The sequence below is a fragment of the Trematomus bernacchii genome, unplaced genomic scaffold (genome assembly GCF_902827165.1).
Source record: "Trematomus bernacchii unplaced genomic scaffold, fTreBer1.1, whole genome shotgun sequence".
Classification (NCBI taxonomy): domain Eukaryota; kingdom Metazoa; phylum Chordata; class Actinopteri; order Perciformes; family Nototheniidae; genus Trematomus; species Trematomus bernacchii.
The window spans coordinates 283,745-304,626 of record NW_022987610.1 but is presented as its reverse complement, the minus strand read 5'-3'; the positions used below and the strand labels follow the sequence as shown (position 1 = coordinate 304,626).

The window sequence follows — 20,882 nt, the reverse complement described above, 5'->3', positions numbered from 1 at the left end:
AAGGACACACAGCTATCTAAGTGCAGGTGACGTTCCTCCACACACTGAGTGCCCATGGTTCCTATTTTAGGTAAAACACTCCCATAGGTTGAGTTGACTCAACACAGGCTTTTCTTGCATCACTTTTATCTACTTATCATGCTGTTAAGAGGTCGCCTTTACACTAACCTTCGGTCACACAAGTTGGAGAACCCCTTATGGTCATGGTCGTTCAGTGAATGCCTAAAAGATCATTGAAATTACTCTTATCTGCAGAGTAAAGAGCTTTCCCAAACTTTTGTGGCAGCAACAGGAATATTGTGTCCCCTATTGAATATGAAACCATAAGTGTAGACATGTAGATTATTCAGTGAAGTATCTCACAGGAGTAGAAAAAATGAAATGAAATATAATTTATAAATATAGTATGAAACTGTTTGGAGAGATTGTGTTAGATTGGGAAGAAACAAAGATGTCATGCATACAAAGAGATGCTAGTAAATGTCCGGTTCATGATCTGCATGATGATGCTTGGTAGAGAAGACTGTCCGGTCCTAAATGGACACGTGGCCGCTCTCCCAGCCCGCTCTGGGGGTGGCGGTCACCTTGTACCGCGCCGGCTGGAGGACCACGCCAAACTTCCCCTGGAGACTGGGCAGAGAGTGTCCTGTGGGGACGGAGAGGGAGAAGCGCTGCAGGATCCACGACAGGAAGAGGAAGAGCTCCATCTTAGCCAAGGCCTCGCCCAGACACACCCTGACCCCCACTCCAAACGGCAGGTAGCTGCTGGACGGGACCCTCACTCCGGTGCCCTCACTGTTCAGGAAGCGAGCTGCAGAGGAACACACCGAGTCACAACAACACAAGCAGGTTCAACCACCAGACTGTGGCTCACACACTGAAAAAACTGAAACTGACTTTAAAGGGGACCTATCATGCAAAATACACTTTCTGATGTCTTTTATACATAAATATGTGTCCCCGGTGTGTAAGGAGACTCACAGTGTCAGAAAATAAAACCCTCTCTCTTTTCCTCCGTGCGCAAATCTCTAAAAACGGGGGTACAGCTGATCCTGATTTGCTGCCGATATTACATAATAAGAAATGTGGGCTGGCTTTACGCCCACGGCCCTATCAGAAACGTTGCTATCAGAAACAATGTGCAACGTGTTTTGGACGTAATATGGTCTGTGTTTAAATGAGCAAGCATCGCTAACACTCAGAGCTAACCTGTACTGGAGAGAGTATGTGTAAAGAAGCAGGATATAAAAGGTAGTGTCCTTGGGGTAAACCCGCGAGAGAAAAAGCATTTGAGCTCCATACTGTTTCAGAAATAATGCTTGATGTGGTTTTGAACATGATATGGCATTTAATCACGGCAGTGTTTAGCTGACAATCTGCCGGTCGAATCTCCCGCATAAGCTCCACCCCTTTCCCCCCCCTTTTTTTTTACATTTCTTTTTTTTTTAAAGCTTTATACCCAGAATCAGCACTTTAGTAACAGGGTGGAAATATAGGACATGAGGCATGGCTAGAATGGGTGATCTGTTTGGTATTTTGAGCAAAACACTTCAGAGACATGTTTTTTATATATTTTTATATATCTGAGACCTATGCTATTGCCTAAAAACAGCATGATAGGTGACCTTTAATTAAATGGATTATGTCAACAGTTATAAGGTAAGTTATGTATAACTAACCTTATAACTGTATAAGCTTAGTTAAAAGCAATAATATTAAGTTGAACCTAATATTTTGTATTTAAACTGAATATTATTGCTTTCAACTCATCTAATACAGTTATGTGAAATCTCTTGACCTAATACATTTAATTAAAGTTTGTTCAGTGTAGGTGGTCCACATGTGAAAAACTGTTTGATTTAACATTTTTCCTGCCAAAAATGCTAAGGCATTTAGGTTAAAGTACAGAAAATAAAGTGCTATCTGTACTATCTTGAAAGGTCATTTCGTCTTAATTTCAAAACTAAACAATGTAGCTATTATTATTGTTCTATTTGTTCAGGTTTTCACCCGAATATAATTTAAGTAGCTGAATTGATTTAGAACAACAACCACTTATCCCTGCAAGATGACATATAGACCAGGGGTACTCAAATACAAAACTTAAAGGTCCAAAAAAAATGTTTCAATAAGACAAAGGTCCGTTTATTACGGTCATTCAAACTTTTAAACAATTGCAACAAGATTCTTAACACGAGGTTGCAAAAACAAAAATAATCTGTATGCAGCAGTTTTCATTGTTATTGTGTCTGTGCTTGATCCCTCAGAGTCGCAGTGTAAGAGCTGCACAGTTATGAATAAAGGCAGCTGCACCCTCTTTCATCCAGCATTCCCATTATTGCTTTATAAATGTCTTGCCCCCTTGTACGTGCATCTTGTGCTGCATTCACTTGCACTCGGACATTAGAGACTTTCTCTCATAAATGTCAGATGAGCCACAACTTTTCTTTCAAAACAAAGCTGCCAACTGGGGTGGCAAGGCCTATTTTTAGGGTGGCAGTTACCACCCCATGCCACCCCGGTAGGTGAAACTAGGCTACTAGCTACAGTACAGATGCAACTAGATGAGCTGTTAACTCTCGCTCTGACTCAGACAGGTTGAAAGAGACGAGACACGCATTTTTCCCACCCGCATTCCGCGAAGACCCGCCTTACTGTGCCTCTGATTCGCAGACTGTTGGTGGGGGGGAAAAAACGCTGACGGGATGCTGAATGTGATTGGACCAAAGCGTTGACAGACACACACAGACAGTGGAACAGTCGGACATGCAGAGCGCTGTATGCAGTGGACATAGCGGAGAATTTTGACTCGTTGCGTTGTGGCGATGTCTCGCAGATAACACAGAGAATACAGATAATACATATGAAAAGTATAATTTGCTCAGAGTCCAGAGACAGTTGTGGTTTGGTCCGGATCCAGACCGGAGTCCGGACTTTGAGGATGCCTGATATAGAGTATCCTGAGCAACTAGGGTTTTATTTCTGAACAGATAATAGCACCAATAAGGACGTTCCATTGACACTAACTCTGTAGACACTAAGTTTTAATATTCTCCATGTTTTAAATGTTCTTATTTAAATTAATAATCCCACTATATTATCATTGCTCTAGGTGGTTGATAGCCAATGAACACTCAATGTTAACTCTACATCCTGTGTCCTAATAACAATAACAGAGATGGCTTAATCCTTTGAATTGTCAGAAATCTGGATCTTTGTTGAGTTCAGGTATTATCTGTCAAAAGCTTTCTCCCAGCAGGCATGAGAAAGGCTCCTCAATGCCAACTTTGAATCACACTTCAGTGCATCCTGTTCTTGGATCAGATATGGCACACATTGGACACAGTGTCCTCTCACCAGGGTCAAAGAGCTCAGGGTCTTTCCATTCCTTCTCATCGTGGTGCAGGGACCACAGGTTGATGACGACTCTGGTCCCCTTCCTCACTGTGAAGGGCCCAATGCTGCACAGATGACACACAGTGGTTCAGTGATTGCAGGTCTGCTTGGCGATGCCTGACAAAAATATCTTTGTAAAGATGAATATTAAGCACAATTTCCATAAGGAATCCAGAGCAGTCATGTGATCAGTATTTATCAGTAAATTGCTGCGATGTTGATCACCTGAATTATTTCCTTCCTGTGTGTCAGAGGGGGGGGGGGGGGGGTAAAGGCCCCTGTGTGAGTGTACCTGGTGTCACTGAGGGCCACATGTGGGATGAGCAGAGGGGCCACAGGCCGGATCCGTAACACCTCCCTGATGGTGGCCTCCAGGTAGGGCAGACTCCCCCTGTCACTGAGCTGGGGGGGCCGGTCCCCCCCCACCTTTCTGTCCAGCTCCTCTTGGATACGCCTCTGCACCTGAACCCACACACACACATACACGCACACAGTGGACATGAATATCCACGTTCTGTACCAACAATACACATTTACGATGGTGTGTGTGTGTGTGTGTGTGTGTGTGCGTGCGTGCGTGCGTGCGTGCGTGCGTGCGTGCGTGCGTGCGTGCGTGCGTGCGTGCGTGCGGGCGGGCGTGCGTGCGTGCGTGTGTGTGTGAAGGCGTGTTGTGGGTTTTGAAAGTTTTACTAAATCATAGTCACACTTACTAAGTGCAATACTGTGATAACCTAATAAGCCATTTAATAAAGCTGACATACTTCCTCAAAATCCTAACCTAGACTCACATGGGGAGTGACATGACCAGTGGTGTTTAGTTACTACAGACATTGACTCAGAAGTACTGTGCTGAAGTAACATTTTGAGAGACTTGTACTTTACTTGAGTATTTCCATGTTATGCTACTTTGTACTTCTTCTCCTCTACAGTTCAGAGGTACATGGTGTACTTCTACTCCACTACATGTATTTAATACCTTTAGTTACTTTACAGATGTGGATGAATGATGTGAAATATAATCAAGTGTTAAATCAGACTTTAGTTCCTCCTGGAGTAAATCCACAAGCTACCCTGCAGTATACAAAGTCATTCAAACTAGCTGCACCTTTACCAGCTTTGAGAACACTTTCATGATCAATCATTATAAAACATATCATATCTATTATCCTGAAATGAACCAATCTTTTACTTTTGGTACTTTAACTATATTTTGATGATAATTATTTTCCACTTTTACTTGAGTAACATTTTGAATGCAGGATTTTTTTAATGCAGTATTCCTACACTGTGTTACTTCTACTCAAGTACAAGATCTGAGTACTTAAATGTGGAAATATAATGACTTCCCCTATTTTGAATAGAGTCAGAGTAGCTTCTAGTGGAGTGCAGAGGAACCAGCTCAGTTATATTAGTACAAGTCAAAGAAAGGCAAGTTGAATAGCCAACTTAAACACTAAGTCAAACTCTAACTGAATTCAGACAGAGCGTGAAGCGTGTGTGAGCCAGAAGAATACAGGTCCAGGTACGTTACTGCTAAAGGGAGTCCTCCAAACACACAATATATGGAGGAGGAAAAAAAGCCCTTCACAGCCCAGGCAGAGCCAGCTGTGGTGCACTGTGCTGCTGATCCTACCTGAGGGTGATGGAGGATGTAGGCGATGGCCCATTTCAGCACTGTGGTGGTTGTCTCCACACCGGCTCCAAAGATGTCCCCCACAGTCATGAGGAGGTGGTCCTCACTGAGGCCCACAGACTCTGCGCTGATCTCTGCTGTGTTGTTGTTGTCGGCGCTGCGTTTGGCCCTCAGGAGCGCGTCCAGCAGGTCCCGCTGCACCTGGTCACTGTAGTCCGCCTGGTCAATGAACACAACACACATCACAATCATCGTCAATCAATTGTTGTGAGCCGGGGTCATCGCGGTGAGAGTTCCTATCACGTGTTGCTCCTGATGCATGAGGTGTGATGCTGTTGGATCGCTGCTTGTTTTCCACTGTCTCTCAGCCCGTTGCCTCAAACTGTTTTTCATTGATTCATATGAAACGTCATGCGATGCAACGAAATACAGGTCTTAGCGGTATGGAGTTAAATCTGGGCCGAAATATTGATTACATTCTTTTTTTTCATTTGTATTTATTCGCATTCAGATATTTGTTCCGCTTTCTGAAATAAAAAAAATACGACTTAAAAAGGGGAAAACGATCTGAACGAGAAAAAAAGATTTGAGATCCGGAAAAAGACATTCGGAATCTGAAAAAAATAATTACTTAGGTAAAAGAAATGTGTAAAACGAATAATTTGAACTCATTAAAAGTGTGCAACTTTATATTTTTTCCCTATTTTATCAGTGACAATTATATAAAGATTATATAAACTGTGGGTATTTGTTGGCTGCTTGATTATCTCACCTGTAAATGATAACCATTGTTGCCACTAGAGACAGATTGTATGCATATCACTATGCTGTACCTTGTGTTCATCATATTTCTTCTGTAGAAGTTTATCTCTGATGGAGACACACTGCTTCAGAAGACGCAGGTCTGCATTTGGAAAAATCTGTGAGAGAGAGTCAGATGTCATATACAGCATGATAATACATCATATAATTATATCATAATAATAGAGTAAATATATTTTCTCTATGTTGCAGTTTCCCCTTTTGTTTTCCCAGTATTCTTGTTATTTGACTCCAGATGGGTTGTATGGTCATAGTGGGTTTATATAGCCCATTGCTTCAATGACTTTTAACATCAGAAACCTTTGGATTCACCGTCATGTGGCCTGTAGTCAGCAGCAGGAGAGGACTGTTCCCCCAGAGGCTTTATGACAAACAGGTATCTATAGGATTTATGGGAAATGCAGTCATATACCATTAGGCTAGGTTTTTCAAGAGTCAATTAACCTTTATTGGCATTTCCATATCAAAAATACAGTATTGCCAAAGACACATTGTACAAGGTGGTGGTAAAGCAGTAAACAATCATGTTGACAATATTATGTCATAGGAAAGAAACTGAACATAGGATATCATCAACCAAATGAAAATTATGATAATACAAATAATATGAATGTAATGTACATAAAATGATGTACGTGTGTGTGTGTGTGTGTGTGTGTGTGTGTGTGTGTGTGTGTGTGTGTGTGTGTGTGTGTGTGTGTGTGTGTAGTCACTCACTGCTCCTCAGATTGTGGCAGGTCACAACATTTTTCTTTTATTTGTGCACAACAATGGCATGAGTGTTAATATTACTGATGTTAAAAAATACCCATGGTGCACCTTTTTTGTCTTCATGCAAGTATCCTGTCATTACTTTAGTCTTCTTGTTTATTAGCTTAGTGTCACATGACATGCTGTTTAATGTCCCTGCTGTGTACCTGTAACAAGGGGAAGATGTCCACCAGGCTGTCCTTGGCCACCGTGTCCACGATGCCCTGGCTGTAGCGCAGCATGTCCTCAAACTCCTCGTCTCCTCGGCTGTAGGAGGAGCTGAAGCACAGCGAGCAGACCACGTTGGTGACGGCCCGGGTCAGCTCAGGGGACAGGTCCAGAGCCAGCCCAGCAGCTGCTGCCTCCGACAGGACGGAGCACAGAGACCCGGCCTGGGCATGGACTGAGAAGGACACAGGACACACACCTTCACATAAAGAGCAGACACAGGACACACACCTTCACATAAAGAGCAGACACAGGACACACACCTTCACATAAAGAGCAGACACAGGACACACACCTTCACATAAAGAGCAGACACAGGACACACACCTTCACATAAAGAGCAGACACAGGACACACACCTTCACATAAAGAGCAGACACAGGACACACACCTTCACATAAAGAGCAGACACAGGACACACACCTTCACATAAAGAGCAGACACAGGACACACACCTTCATATAAAGAGCAGACACAGGACACACACCTTCACATAAAGAGCAGACACAGGACACACACCTTCATATAAAGAGCAGACACAGGACACACACCTTCACATAAAGAGCAGACACAGGACACACACCTTCACATAAAGAGCAGACACAGGACACACACCTTCATATAAAGAGCAGACACAGGACACACACCTTCACATAAAGAGCAGACACAGGACACACACCTTCATATAAAGAGCAGACACAGGACACACACCTTTACAATGCTCACTCTCTGAAGAGCGGACACACACGTTCACCTGTACTGTGTGTGTCCTTCCTCTGTGAGGTAAACTAATCAGTGAGCCTCACTGTTGCACTGGCTGACATGTTCCTTCATCACCAGGAGACACATGCACATATGCGCAGTGCAGCCCCCCCTCCCGCAGTGCAGCCCCCCACTCCCACAGTGCAGCCCCCCCTCCCGCAGTGCAGCCCCCCCTCCCGCAGTGCAACAATGCAATCAGACCTTTTACTTTAGTAAAAGTAGCAGAGTCTCAAGTTAGAACTAGAAAATGCATTTCCTGCAGAAAATGCGTGGGAATGCTGTAAACTGTGAACATTTGTGGCTGAATTTAGCTGAAAATGCAGAAAAAGCTGAATATGTTATTAGCTGAATGGTAGCTGCTTTTAGCTACAGAAATGCAGAAAAAGCTTAATATTTAAAAGATGCTCTTACCTGTGAGGCCTCCTCCAAACAGCATTATAACCAGACTGTATCATTAAAACTACAAGTACCAGTTCTAGATCCTTGACTTTAGACAAACAATTCAAAAGACAAAATGTATTTAAAGACCAATCTTTATTTGAAGGTGCCTCTTAACCTGAGATATTAGTTATACAGTAATAGTATTGACAATCTAAAAAAACTGAGCAACTCAACAGTCAACTTTATATTTCTTATTGTCTAAAGCATTTATTATTTTCATTTTCCCCTCTCATATTCAGTGTGGACGGATTGAGACAGCGTGGTGTCCAGAGAGCTGCAGAGACTTCAGGGAGAAACCTCCGTGTGATGAACGTCCAGTCTGTTGGTTTGGAGAGGACTGAGGGTCTTTCCTCTGCGAGGAGGACCAGACCTGATGGAGGAACCCATGCTGGGCATAGCTGATACCACCTGCACAGGCCTTGTCTGTCACTTTATTTAACTAAATGTGTTTACTTATACATTTAATAGGTTTACACCTTCTGTCCATATGTGCTTTTTATTTAAAACTAGGGCTGTCAAGTTAACGCGTTAATAACGCAAAAAAAAATGAACGCCACTAATTATTTTAACGCGATTAACGCATGTGTATTTTTTGTCCTCGGCCGCCCCGTAGTTTCAGAGCGCATCGAGTTTAAAATACCATCTACAAGCTGATGCTGACAGCCCCGCTCCTCCCGCCCGCTTGTGGCAGACCACACTTCCACGCTCACCGGCAGGCCCGGACTGGCCATCGGGAGGACCGGGAGGGTGTGTGTATGTGTGGCGCGACTCGAGCGAGGCACACCTTACGTGTTGTTGTTGTTGTTAGCATCTGGTGGTAGCTAGCTGCGCTAACGGATATAAGGAGCTGTTTCAATGAAAACAGAGGAGCGACATTTCGCTGACAACTGCGCCGAGCACTTGACTTTATGCAGGTAGCCAGACACTGGGACATTGTACGAAAAGTCAGCACACTCAGCACGGATAGTGCGCGCAACATGATTGCAGCATCCAGGCAGCTCCCGTTCGAGCATATGCCTTGAGCTGCACATAGCTCGAATGATCCATCACAGTGTCTCCACATTCACACACACACACACACACACACACACACACACACACACACACACACACACACACACTTTGTATTGTATTATTGTATGAGAGAGGTTCCAGGTTGAATTGAGGCGAATATTTGTAATGTTCAGAGGTTGTTGTGTTTAATATTCATGAGAATATTTGTCATTGTTCAAATGATAATAAACAAACATATAAAGCATATTTGTCCACTCATATGTTGATAAGAGTATTAAAAACTTGAAAAAGATCCCTCTAAGGTACATTTAGAACAGATAAAAAATGTGCGATTAATTTGCGATTAATCGCGATTAACTATGGACAATCATGCGATTAATCGCGATTAAATATTTTAATCGACTGACAGCCCTATTTAAAACATGTTTGATTAACTTTTGGTTCACATTTCAATAAATTGAATTTGTATTTGCACTCCTTTTGTCCATTATTCTTACTGAAAATGTTAGATTACACATTCACATCTGACTGAAGATTGGCCCCATTTATTTGTGACGTTGCAAACTCTGCGGTACAAGGTACAGGTGTTGTGAAGCTCATAAAGTGAGGCAAATAGAAATAATCAGCTGATGGAGTGTAGATGTGGAAATAGGTGCATTCGATCAGCTGACTTCACAATAAAAGTAGTTTCTTAGTGAATGTCCTGTACTGGTCTTAAAATCTCATAACATCAGCTTTTAATTTTCCTATTGGATGTTCTTCTTGACCCTCAGAGAAGGAGAAAATGTTGAGTCGTGTCTTTCAGGCATGTCCTTTCCTAACAAAAATTACAGGAAACATAAAACATATTATTATTGTGTTATTTATGAAAGCGGTGTGTTTGTGTGTTTAGGGGCTGTAGATATAATTATTTTATATGTTTTGTATGTTTGTTTTTTTATTTCAACAGCTACAAAGACTATCAGATTATGAATGAACAGTATGAAATGCATCAACATTGAAATATATTTTATTATCAAAATAATATTGAACTGTAAAAGCTTGCTCTGTTGTCTCACTGAAAGAATAACTTTTACCACGTTTTTACAGACAATATTGAGAGATAAATAGCAGTTGTCACTATGCGTTAAATATCTTTGCCTTCAATACATTAAATTAGAAAGCTGACAAGTCATATTGCTTGTTAACATCTAAATGTAACCTTTTGCATGGAAAAAACCCTCAACTTAACTGATGTGTAGGTGATCTAGTATTTAGTATTGTTTAATGGAATGTATATCAGTGTATTAAAGTCAATACTTCATTTATTTAAACCAATATCTTTCTTGATTCTTTGTACAGTATGAAAAAAGAGTATTTGTACCTGTGCTGAAGTTCACTGCTGTGAGGAGTCCAGTTCTGTCTCTCACTCTCTGGTCCAGCCTGTCTGCATCACCTGGACACTTTAAACAAACAGATATATATGTAAAGTACCATGTGTACAAACAATATAACTTATTCTCTACTGTTGAACATGTTGGATTGTGTATTGCCCGAGTCAGGGTCCTTTTTATTTTACTGTAACTTTGGAAGTTGTGTTACCAATGCTTACTGTTTATTTGATACCAATTTGGTAATGCAATTAATAAAAACAACAAGGTTTGGGTTCGTTCTTCAGATGACTGACGTTAACGTGTAAGCTCAATAATGAACTCCAGCTCAACCAACCATATTGTAATATCCAAGTAATCATCTTGAAATATGACATTAATAATTGTAATATACACACATCTTATTGTGAGGTTGATTTCACATACACTACTTCGACGTTAGCTTGTCTACATACTCGAGCATAGCCAATTTAAATTAACCTTAGCGATGCATACAGTTACTACCTACATAATAACATATCTCTAAGTTACAAGGATGACCTTATTTTATCAACCTCAAACAGAAGCCGTTTGTTCTACAGTATTATCCCACTTAACGCTCACTTGTCTATTTCGTTTTAACCTTTATATATACAGTCTATGGTTTTAACTTGGAGGCTACGATTAGCATCGTTAGCACCGATGTAGCTACCACTCGCTTTCACGCTAACACATTCATTACGTAGCTGATTAAAATCACAAACACATAAATAAAAATAAAGTACTCGAATTTCACTTACCGCAAAACGGCATTCATGCACCGTCTGTTTTAACCGCAGAGCGAGTCACAATAGTCCGATATATAAGCATGAAGAACAAACAAACACGGCCGGGGTCAAGTTGTGTTCCCTGGATGAACTGAGCAGGCAGAGTCCCTGTAGCTTCACGGAGACGGAGCAGCTAGCAGAGAGACAAGAAGCTAACAGCAGCAGTCACTTGACAGAGCTGTCACTCAATGTGACCACGCCCTAATTTATGCAAAAACTTTAAGACCTAATATAAATAAAAGGGTCATGTTAGAAAACAATTCACTCACAGATCCATAATCATGAAGGTGGAATCTAACTATATCTATAATAATATTTATTGGATCCATGGGTAGAAACATGTTTTTTTAGGCTGTAAAATTGGGCATTTTAACATGGGGGTCTATGGAAATTGCTCCTTTCTGCAGTCAGCGCCTATCGGCCAATATATGAACTGCAGTTTGTGGCATTTCCGTATTGGCGTCCCGGCTCTTCCCCAGAGTTTGCCGCTTGGTGTAAACCCAGAGATGAAAGGTTACCATGGTGACGACTTATGACGATTTACCAACTGCAGCACTGAGTCCCATTAAGAATGCATTGAGGATTATATCTGACAATTTTGCCACCTGTTCAAAAGCTATGGCTCCTATCAAAAGATTACCAGACCGTGAGCATCAGGGAACCCCAATGAACTGATATATGTTGTTTTTTTTGGTTTTGTGTGTAAAATGTGGAGATGGGAGCAGTTTGTCTAAAGTGTACTTCTCTCTGTTCTGAAGAAAGTTCCGGAAAGATTTAACATGGGAATCAATTGGGAGCTAGATGGACTTGTTGTCTCTTCATGCCCTCAAGAGGCATTTTGTTTAATATTTCTTCTTAATTATTTTTTATTTTCCAACCTAGGAGAGGTTTTCCTACGTTTTTCATGAAAAAATATGTCTAAGGAGTGTAGGGTTTGGTAATTATGGCAAGTTTAAAACATTTTTTGGGGAGAATTTGAAGCACTGCTGCACTCTGTTTTGAGATCAAAGCACTTAACGAGCTGCTCCATCCACACTAATGTTAAAATCTAAAAAAGGCCTCTCTACCAAGCTCCAAACTAAGTTAAATATCTCAAAAAGTGTAAAAGATATCAAAAATAAAAATCAATTTTGAATAGCTGAAGGTCTTGTGATCATTTGAAAGTTGGAATGAAGTGTCTAGCTGAAAGTATGTGGAAGGAGTAGCATTTGGCGCAAAGTGTAGGAAAAGAGGATTTGAAGGCATTTCCCATTGACTTCCATGTTAAAAAAAGAGTTTAAAAAGCTGAATATTTCAAGAAGTATAAAATATTTTTAAAAATGTGAAGGTTTCCCATCGATTCCTGAACAGGCTGAAATAATAATAATAAGGGGAAGAATAAAGATTTGAAGTACTATAGTGGAATGCTGTGGCACAGCATTCGCACTAAATATTCCATTATAAGTAAGAGTTTCACATTTTAAATCTTACCCAAAGTCAAGAAGTATTTGCAGCAAACTGTACTTTAAGTATCATAGCATTCATCCTGCATCATTTTTGTGTCATTTCTGCATCAGATGTTGTTTTTAAACTACTTTTTACACTGTTGGGTGCTTTAATGTTCAGTGTAAGAATGCTTCATGTCTTATAAAATGATAATACTATGTAAAACTCTGATCTACTAAGTTACTAAAGTTGTCAGATAAATGTAGCGAAGGGAACAGTAGAATATTTTTCTCTGAACTGTAGTGCAGCACAAGTATACATTAATTTGTGTTTTTAAATATTGTATTTAACAACAGTAAGTACAAGTACATGAATAAATGTACTTACATTCTACACTGGATGGTGCAGGTACTGTGTATGGCTTGTTTAACACTCTTTCATATGTGAGTACTGCTCCTGGTATTGCTGACATGTGAGCATTGTCATTAGGACAATGGAACATAATCCTACACTACAGCTCCTTCATACATGCCATGCATTACATCCATGGATCAAATCTCAACATCCTAAACAAAATCACAAAGTGCAAAATGATAACAACAGAGGGTCATCTGTTAGTCCATGGACACAAGTAATTATTAACTTTGAAGAATGATTAAGAAAAATGCCGAAAAGGTTTCTGACTTCTCAAATGAGAATTCTGTTTCCTTCGACTTCTTTGGTGGTATAGTGAATACCTTTGGATTTAGGATCTTTTTAGAAAATAGCGAATGGATAATGAAGTTAGTCATTATCAGTCGTTTTTGGAAGAAAAAATCTTAGAGGAATATAAAACCAAAAGCATTTGCATGTTGAAATACAAAGAGGGAAGACAGCATGTTTTTGTAATGGGAGGACTGACCCTTTAACTCTCTTTTAGACTCCTCAGTAAAGCTGTCTGCAGCGTCATGTGACCAGAGGAGTCCTGTGTACTCACTGATCTTCTCGATGGAGGCAGAGCCCTCCCCAAACATGCACAGAGCTCCATGCACGATCTTCCTGTGGAACCTCCAGGCAGCGCTGTAGTCTCCAAATGCAATGTCTCTCCCATCTCTGGTCAGAATGTCTGTGGTCACCTTCATCACACAGCACAGGATGGAAAAGGAAAAACATCAATGACTGCTGCTGCTAATGCTAACATGGAGACAAGGAGAGGAGGTTTACCCACAGTTCTTGGTCTTCCGGCGAATATCTTCCCCTTCTTCAGCAGGACTTCTTTAGCGTGTGTGTGCTGGTTGACTACGATGACACAGTGGGAGCCCAGCATCAGAGAGTACGTCTGTCCGTATTTCTGCTGCAGCTCTTTAAAAAGCACATGAGGGGGGTGCGGGCTCCGCAGACTGAGCAGACTACCGATCAGAGGCAGTGCTGGGAGATGAGGGGGCTCCTGGGGGCCATGTGCGGACATTCTGAGCTTCAACTGCAGAGCTAACAAAACCAGGCCCACCACCAAAAATACACCCAGATACAGGAACCAAGCCATATCCACAACAGAGGGCCCTGACAGAGGGAGGCCAGGCGTCACAGAGGGGTTCTTCAGGAAGCCCCCCAGCTGCTGCACACACACGCCTTTATACACTCCTTCAATGCCACAGCCTTCACTCGCAGTGCGTAAGGCTGGGCCAACCTAAACAAGATAAGATCACACTTGATTCATTGAATCCTTGCAAAAACCGTGACAGGACTTTTAACCTTAACTCGGACACAGCTGTCAGCAGAGGAGCCACACTGCACTGAGGCCTGGTCCACTCGCTGATCCCAGATCCATTACCTGATGGTGCTTTGCAGATCATTTCATGCTATCATACAATGGTATACTTATATGCAACACTTTATAAAGGAAATGAAAGGGCTAGTTTGAATACTGCAGTTTATAATTAATTCAAATATAACAGTTAACACCTTTGTGTTTAAGTTTTTTATTATTTTATTTAAAGTGGACCTATCATGCTATATTTGAATAATATAGTGTAGGACCATACCTATATAAGGCATATTTATACTTTTTTTTTTTCAAAATACCAAACAGATCATGCATTTTAGCCATGCCTCATTTTGCTCAATTTGACATTTTTTAGATCTGTTTTAGCAAGGGCAGATTCTGTGATCCTCCTGATTGGTGGAGTTGGCCCAATAGCCGTAGCGCCACTGTCCTGACGTCAGGACAGTGTTCAAATCTGGATCAGTTTTTATCAGATCCGTTGCAGCCCCTTTTTTTAGAGATTTGGGTATGGAGGAAAATAGAGAGGGTTGTGTTTTCTGACACTTGGTGAGTTCCCTGGAACACCGGGGACACATATTCATGTATAAAAGACGTACAAAAGTGCATTTTGCATGATAGGTCCCCTTTAAGTACCGTCAGTCATGCCCAACACTCCGAATGTTTTGCACATTTGTATACTAAAGTACCTTATTTAATATCTTTGACTGTGTTTATGTACACCAAGGCAAATTACTCGTATGTGTAAACCTATTGGCAATAAACCTGTTTCTAATTATCATGTGAACTCTGGCTTTGTTCACTTGGTCGTGTGTATATACAGTATATGATTGCGACAGTTTAATGGCCATTTATATATCAGAAGCATTTGAAAATGAAATACAAAGTAAAACAGGACGCAACATAAAGTGAGGGGATCGCTCTGATGGACGCGCTGCGGTGTATTTTGACCCTGCTCTCTCGCCGTCTCCAGTACAAACACAACATGGCGTCAGCAGAGACCCAGCCGCGGTTCGGCCAGTCTGTCAAAGGCTTACTCTCCGACAAGGTGGGCTCCTGTAGCGGGGATGTGATCGCGCTGACCCGCCAAGTGCTAAAGGGATCCCGCAGTCAGGAGGTAAAGCCCCGCGAAGGATGTAATCACGTCAAACAGCTAATAGCTAATAGCTAACAGGCTAGCACAGAGAAACCTCCTGTAGAGTCAGAAAGAATCGGAGGAGGCCAAAACATCTGTGACCCCATCAGTCAATCACTTCGTATTCAGAAATGATGTTCATATTCGTATTCGTATTATTGATCATTAAAGTGTTCTCAAAGCTGGTAAAGGTGCAGCTATGACTTTGTATACTGCAGGGTAGCTTGTGAATTTACTCCAGGTGGAACTAAAGTCTGATTTAAGTGTTGATTATATTTCACATCATTCATCCAAATCTGTAAAGTAACTAAAGGGATTAAATAAATATTTACATTTACCTCTGAATTGTATGGAGTAGAAGTACAAAGTAGCAAAACATGGAAATACTTAAGTAAAGTACATGTATCTAAAAAATAAGTTTGGGTAATTTAAAGGTGGGGTAGGTAATTTTGGAGAAACCAGCTCGAGTGCGCTAGAATTTGAAAATACACAACTGGAAAAAATCTGCTACTTCTTTACAGAGCCCCTCCTCCAACACACACGCACGCGCACATGACCAATGAGGGCACGAGATAAGTTTGTGCACAGATGGAAGGCTGACAGGCAGGTAGGCCATCCAGTTATTTTAGCCGGGCCGGCTAAAATGATTGGCTTTTTACAGTACTACGGCTTCCACAGATGACATTTTTTTATGGATTTTTGGTCAAAGCACTTAAGATATTCATTGCTATCGGGATGTTAAGAGCATTCCATGGAATATAACAAAAAGTGTGTCTCGAGCCGGTTTCTCAAACTTACCTACCCCAACTTTAACTTAAAGTGGACCTATTATGCTATATTTGAAAAATATATTGTATGTATACAAAACATGTCTGAAGTTTTTTGCTTAAAATACCAAACAGATCACCCATTGTAGCATGCCTCATACCCCTCTATTTCAGCCCTGTTCCAAAAAGGCTGATTCTGTGACCGTAGCTTTAAATGGAACAGCTGCTGCTAGCCACGCCCCTTTGTAGCGTCACGCAGCTTTCCCCTGCTAAGAGAGTTTTCTACCGGGAGAAACTCAGCTAAACGCTGCCGTGATTAAGTGCCATATTATGTTCCAAACCACTTCAAGCATTATTTCTGAAACAGTATGGAGCTCAAAACGTTCTCTCTCGCAGGGTTTACCGCAAGGACATTACGTTACACATATGTGACTTACTCTATCGAAATCAGTCGCATTGACCCGAAGACACATTTTGAGTTGTATAGGCCTACACTGTTGGAAAGAGGAGATTCCTAGCTTTCTAATGATATCAGGATTGTTGTTGTACTCCAAATATTAAGCAAAATATGTCACATTATATAATGACTGTCACCGAGTCATCATTTTGAGAAAAAGGCCTTCAAAGTTTCCTCTTCTCTGGAATCCATCAATCTGATTGATTATTAGCGGCTAATAAATTATCAAAGTAGACACGAAAAATATTTTCGTCTGGTCAGGGGGAAGCTCGCGAGTGTGTGTGTGTGTGTGTGTGTTTGTGTGTTTTTGCATTTGTGTGTATTGTGTTTGTTTCCTGGGGAAAACCCTTTACAAGCTTCAAACATGTATTTATCGTGTGATTTTGGAATTAAAAGTTTGATATTCTGAAAGCCAAGACTTTGTTTATTTAAAATGAAACAAAACACCCGAACCCCGAAAAACTATTTTTTTACGCAAATCCACGTTTATTTTTAAATGAGCCGTTGCGACTTCCGACTGATTTCGATAGAGTGCGTCACATATTCTCTCCAGTACAGCGTTAGCTCTGAGTGTTAGCGATGCTTGCTAATGTAAACACAGACCATATTACTCCCAAAACACGCAGCGCATTGTTTCTGATACAGCACATAGCTTGACATGTTCTTTCTTAAGTGTTTACCGCTAGAACAGTGCCATTATATGTATTATATATAACAACTTTACTCTAAGTGCCTCCTGCAGACATCCTGCTGAATACACAGACACACGAGAGGGGATTCAGCTAGACGGCTGTATACGGAGACGATAGGTTGGGACGTGTCACGTGTGCCACATTTCGCCATTGACGTCAGAGGAGAAAAATCCTGGATCTGCTCGTTTGCACCCCGATTTGTTTTTTTTGGGGTGGTATTTCTTTCAGGGTTGTATTTTCTGACACTTTGTGAGTCTCCTTACACACTGGGGACACATATTTATGTATAAAAGACATAAAAAAGTGCATTTTGCATAATAGGGTCCTTGAGGAAAAACTTTGGCACAATATATCTACTGAACATGTTGCTAGCATTAGCATTCCTGCTTCATAGATTAGCAGTTCTGCCTCTAGTTGCATCTCACTTCATTATAAACGCTTAGTCGACGTATTGAATTCTTGTTTGAAGATTTGCAGGCTCCTGCATTCCTGTTTTGAGAAGTGTCTGCTTTTTTGTCTTCTGTGACATTAAACTGATGTTTTTTTCCTGACAAGACAGGAAGTTTGAAGAAGTTTAGGAAACCTTGAGTGTTATTAGTTTGACAGAACAATTGGCAGATGAGAGGATCATGAACATTGTGTCTCTGTCTCTCTCAGCTTCTGGGACAAGCAGCAAGGAATATGGTGATCCAGGAGGACGCTATCCTTCACTCTGAGGATGTACGTATGAGCACAGAGTCAGTGAACACACCACAGACAATAAACACACACAACAGTACCACACACTGAAGACTACATCCCATCTCACTGTTGACACTTGTTCTGCTCTTTTTGTGTAATTACAAAAACGTCTTCATTATCATTTGTCTTCCAGAGTCTGAGAAAAATGTCCATAATTACGACACATCTACAATACCAGTGAGTACCAGCCAGCTGTTTATCCAGACATTATGTTGCTCTATTGGAAGTGAATATTAAGTCTGTCTGTCTGCCTGTCTGTCTGTTAGGCAGGAGGCCATCCAGAAGAAGTAAGTCTCCCCACCGCACTGTGTTTATGCCTCATGAGAAACAGACTGAGAGTTAACACAAAGTGATGACCTGCTCCTCTCACCCCCCCCCCCCCCTGCAGTGTAGAGCACTCAAAAAACCTGCAGGACCAGCTGAGACACCTTCTGAAGTGATGCCACTAACACCAAGCCTCTACAATGTAAGGGCCTGGGAACATTTTTTATTAAATAATGTCAAATGTTTTAAATCAATTGTATTAAGTTAATGTATTAAATTCTTTGTTTGTGTCATCTTGTCTAACGTAACGGCGCCCTGTAAATCAGACTGCATACAGCTGAGGGAGCTAATGGTAAAGGGACACATTGTTCTCAGTGGAGTCAGAGACCTTACCAGTGCATAACTTCTGTAATACTACATATATGTATATATATATATATATATATATATATGTAGTATTACAGAAGTTAGTGATTGATGCTATTTTAACATGCACAGCCTCAGACCACAGATTAGGAAAGACTGTAATCACAGATTAAAGTATTGCGGGGGCACTGTTCAGACCCAGCAGTGTTACAGAATATGACAGGTGGAAGGTCATAATTCAAAGAAGTTTTCTCCACAAAGCTGAGCCCTGGACAGTTATCGGCAGCCTGAGGGCCGAACAGCTGCTTGGCCCTGACTCTGTCCCTGAGGCTCTCCCTGCTGCACATGGCCCCCACTGGCCCTCAGCCCCTCAGCATACCCCTGTTTGTAGATCGTTCTGGAAATGTTATACATTCATCAGGATGCTGTATCTTAAGAAGGGATGCAGCTCTGAGAGAAACATGACTGTGTGACATATTTGTGGGCCATGGAGAGGATAAACTATACTGAGGGCATGATTTAGCTATTCATATGAATTCATTCTTACTTCAATCTTTCCTATGTTGGTTTTTCATTCCCAGTTATTTCAGGATGGTTCAGGTTTTGATGAGGTGGCAATGAATGTGCCCCGCCAGCTAATAATCCCCCTAATGTAGGAATACTGCTCTCTGCACACACACTAGTGTCATCACACTATGACTATGACACCCTTTAAACTGGGGTTTTTCATTTTTTGGAAGTGTTTCCTTGTACGACGTGAGGGTCTAAGGACAGAGGGTGTCGTATTGTCATACTGATATTCTGTACAAACTGAAGTCCACTGAGACAAATGTAACATTTGTGATATTGGGCTATATAAATAAACATTGATTGATCACACTGTGTGTGCCTGACGTGTGAGACATTTTCATGATTCTTTGAATGGCTTTACAAATAAAGTTATTATGGTGATATTTTGTGTCATTATTTGTCTTATGTTCTCCCTCCATCCTCAGAAAGGTGTTGCATTATAATTATTCTGCATGTGTATTTGACAACCTGTTTAAATGAAGGGAAAGTCAGACTTCAGCTGTTTCACTCTAACTCCCCCCCCTTCATAAACCTTGAGTGTGAATCGTGTTCTTGTTCGAGACAGCAAGGGATCTCATCAGAGTCCGAGGTCTGCGAGGATGCAGGGCCAGGGACAAATGTTTACACTGAAGCCACTCTTGAATCTGATCCCAGACCAGCATCTGCGAAGACAGGTCATCATACACTGTCACAGACGGATGTCAGGGTACAGAGGATGAACAGCATGGTGATGGTCCTGCAGGTCAACTATAACCGTCCTGGGCGTGTCCTGTACAGGACATTGACACAAAACGAACATGAGACCAGTGCACCTGCATTAGTTATATTCATATACAGTCTGTGGTTATATTATACACTCATTTCAGTTTCACTTTGTCATTATGCACTGAGGGTCCCAGTGAGCCTCTGCACACCCAGAGCTACCAAGACAGAGTGTCTCTTTAAATTTGAGTCTAATGTGCTGAACACTCAGAAGCTGACACTTCACAGTGTTATAGCGGACATTAAAGTAATGAAGGTTACATGAAGACACCAGGTTCTGAGGTTCATCTCAATGTCCCTCCTCGACTCCTCTCTCCCTCCTCCGGGACTTGACCCGGAAATCGATCAAGACACGCCATGTTGAAGGACGTCCCAATGCTGAAATGCACACGGAGGCCCAATCCCAAACCACTCCCTCGACCCTACCCCTCCGTGACGGAGTGAACTCCGTCTGTAGCCACACTCGCAGCTGAATGAAGTTCCCTCCATTAAGGAAGGGTATAAATACAGCGCACCGCATTGGGACGGCCTCCCCTCTCTCCGGCAGAAACAGGAAATGCCGTAACTGTATGTAACAACGGTTTCAAATCAGCATCTCTTAGACAAACAATTTAAATTAAGAACTCAAATAAAACTCCAAACATCTTTAATTGTGTTACTTTTTCTGTAAAGCTCTTTTAGTTTTAAACCTGATGTTTATAAGCTTCTTAGTTTTTGCAACA

The 20,882-nt window shown here is 41.4% G+C and overlaps 2 protein-coding genes across 2 annotated transcripts; one reads left to right on the top strand and one right to left on the bottom strand.

Moving 5' to 3' along the window:
- Positions 1-464: 464 nt before the first annotated feature.
- LOC117483604 (steroid 17-alpha-hydroxylase/17,20 lyase) lies at positions 465-14,208 on the bottom strand. Its single transcript, XM_034131979.1, has 8 exons — positions 13,855-14,208; positions 13,624-13,762; positions 6,769-7,004; positions 5,863-5,949; positions 5,030-5,248; positions 3,689-3,858; positions 3,358-3,461; positions 465-811 (listed from the first exon to the last, which is right to left on the bottom strand). The coding sequence occupies exons 1-8, from the start codon at positions 14,167-14,169 to the stop codon at positions 534-536; spliced, it is 1,548 nt and encodes a 515-aa protein (XP_033987870.1). The 5' UTR covers positions 14,170-14,208; the 3' UTR covers positions 465-533.
- Positions 14,209-15,364: 1,156 nt separating this feature from the next.
- borcs7 (BLOC-1 related complex subunit 7) lies at positions 15,365-19,779 on the top strand. The gene is made up of 5 exons (XM_034131980.1): positions 15,365-15,523; positions 18,115-18,177; positions 18,332-18,375; positions 18,465-18,485; positions 18,587-19,779. The coding sequence occupies exons 1-5, from the start codon at positions 15,392-15,394 to the stop codon at positions 18,636-18,638; spliced, it is 312 nt and encodes a 103-aa protein (XP_033987871.1). The 5' UTR covers positions 15,365-15,391; the 3' UTR covers positions 18,639-19,779.
- The last annotated feature ends 1,103 nt before the right edge of the window (positions 19,780-20,882 follow it).

Coding starts and splice junctions, on each gene's coding strand:
- LOC117483604 (XM_034131979.1), bottom strand. CDS start 14,169: ATGGCTTGGTTCCTGTATCTGGGTGTATTTTTGGTGGTGGGCCTGGTT. Junction 13,763..13,854: donor TCGCCGGAAGACCAAGAACT/GTGGGTAAACCT, acceptor TGTGTGATGAAG/GTGACCACAGACATTCTGAC. Junction 5,249..5,862: donor AGAAATATGATGAACACAAG/GTACAGCATAGT, acceptor TTCATTGACCAG/GCGGACTACAGTGACCAGGT.
- borcs7 (XM_034131980.1), top strand. CDS start 15,392: ATGGCGTCAGCAGAGACCCAGCCGCGGTTCGGCCAGTCTGTCAAAGGC. Junction 15,524..18,114: donor AGGGATCCCGCAGTCAGGAG/GTAAAGCCCCGC, acceptor TGTCTCTCTCAG/CTTCTGGGACAAGCAGCAAG. Junction 18,376..18,464: donor ACGACACATCTACAATACCA/GTGAGTACCAGC, acceptor TCTGTCTGTTAG/GCAGGAGGCCATCCAGAAGA.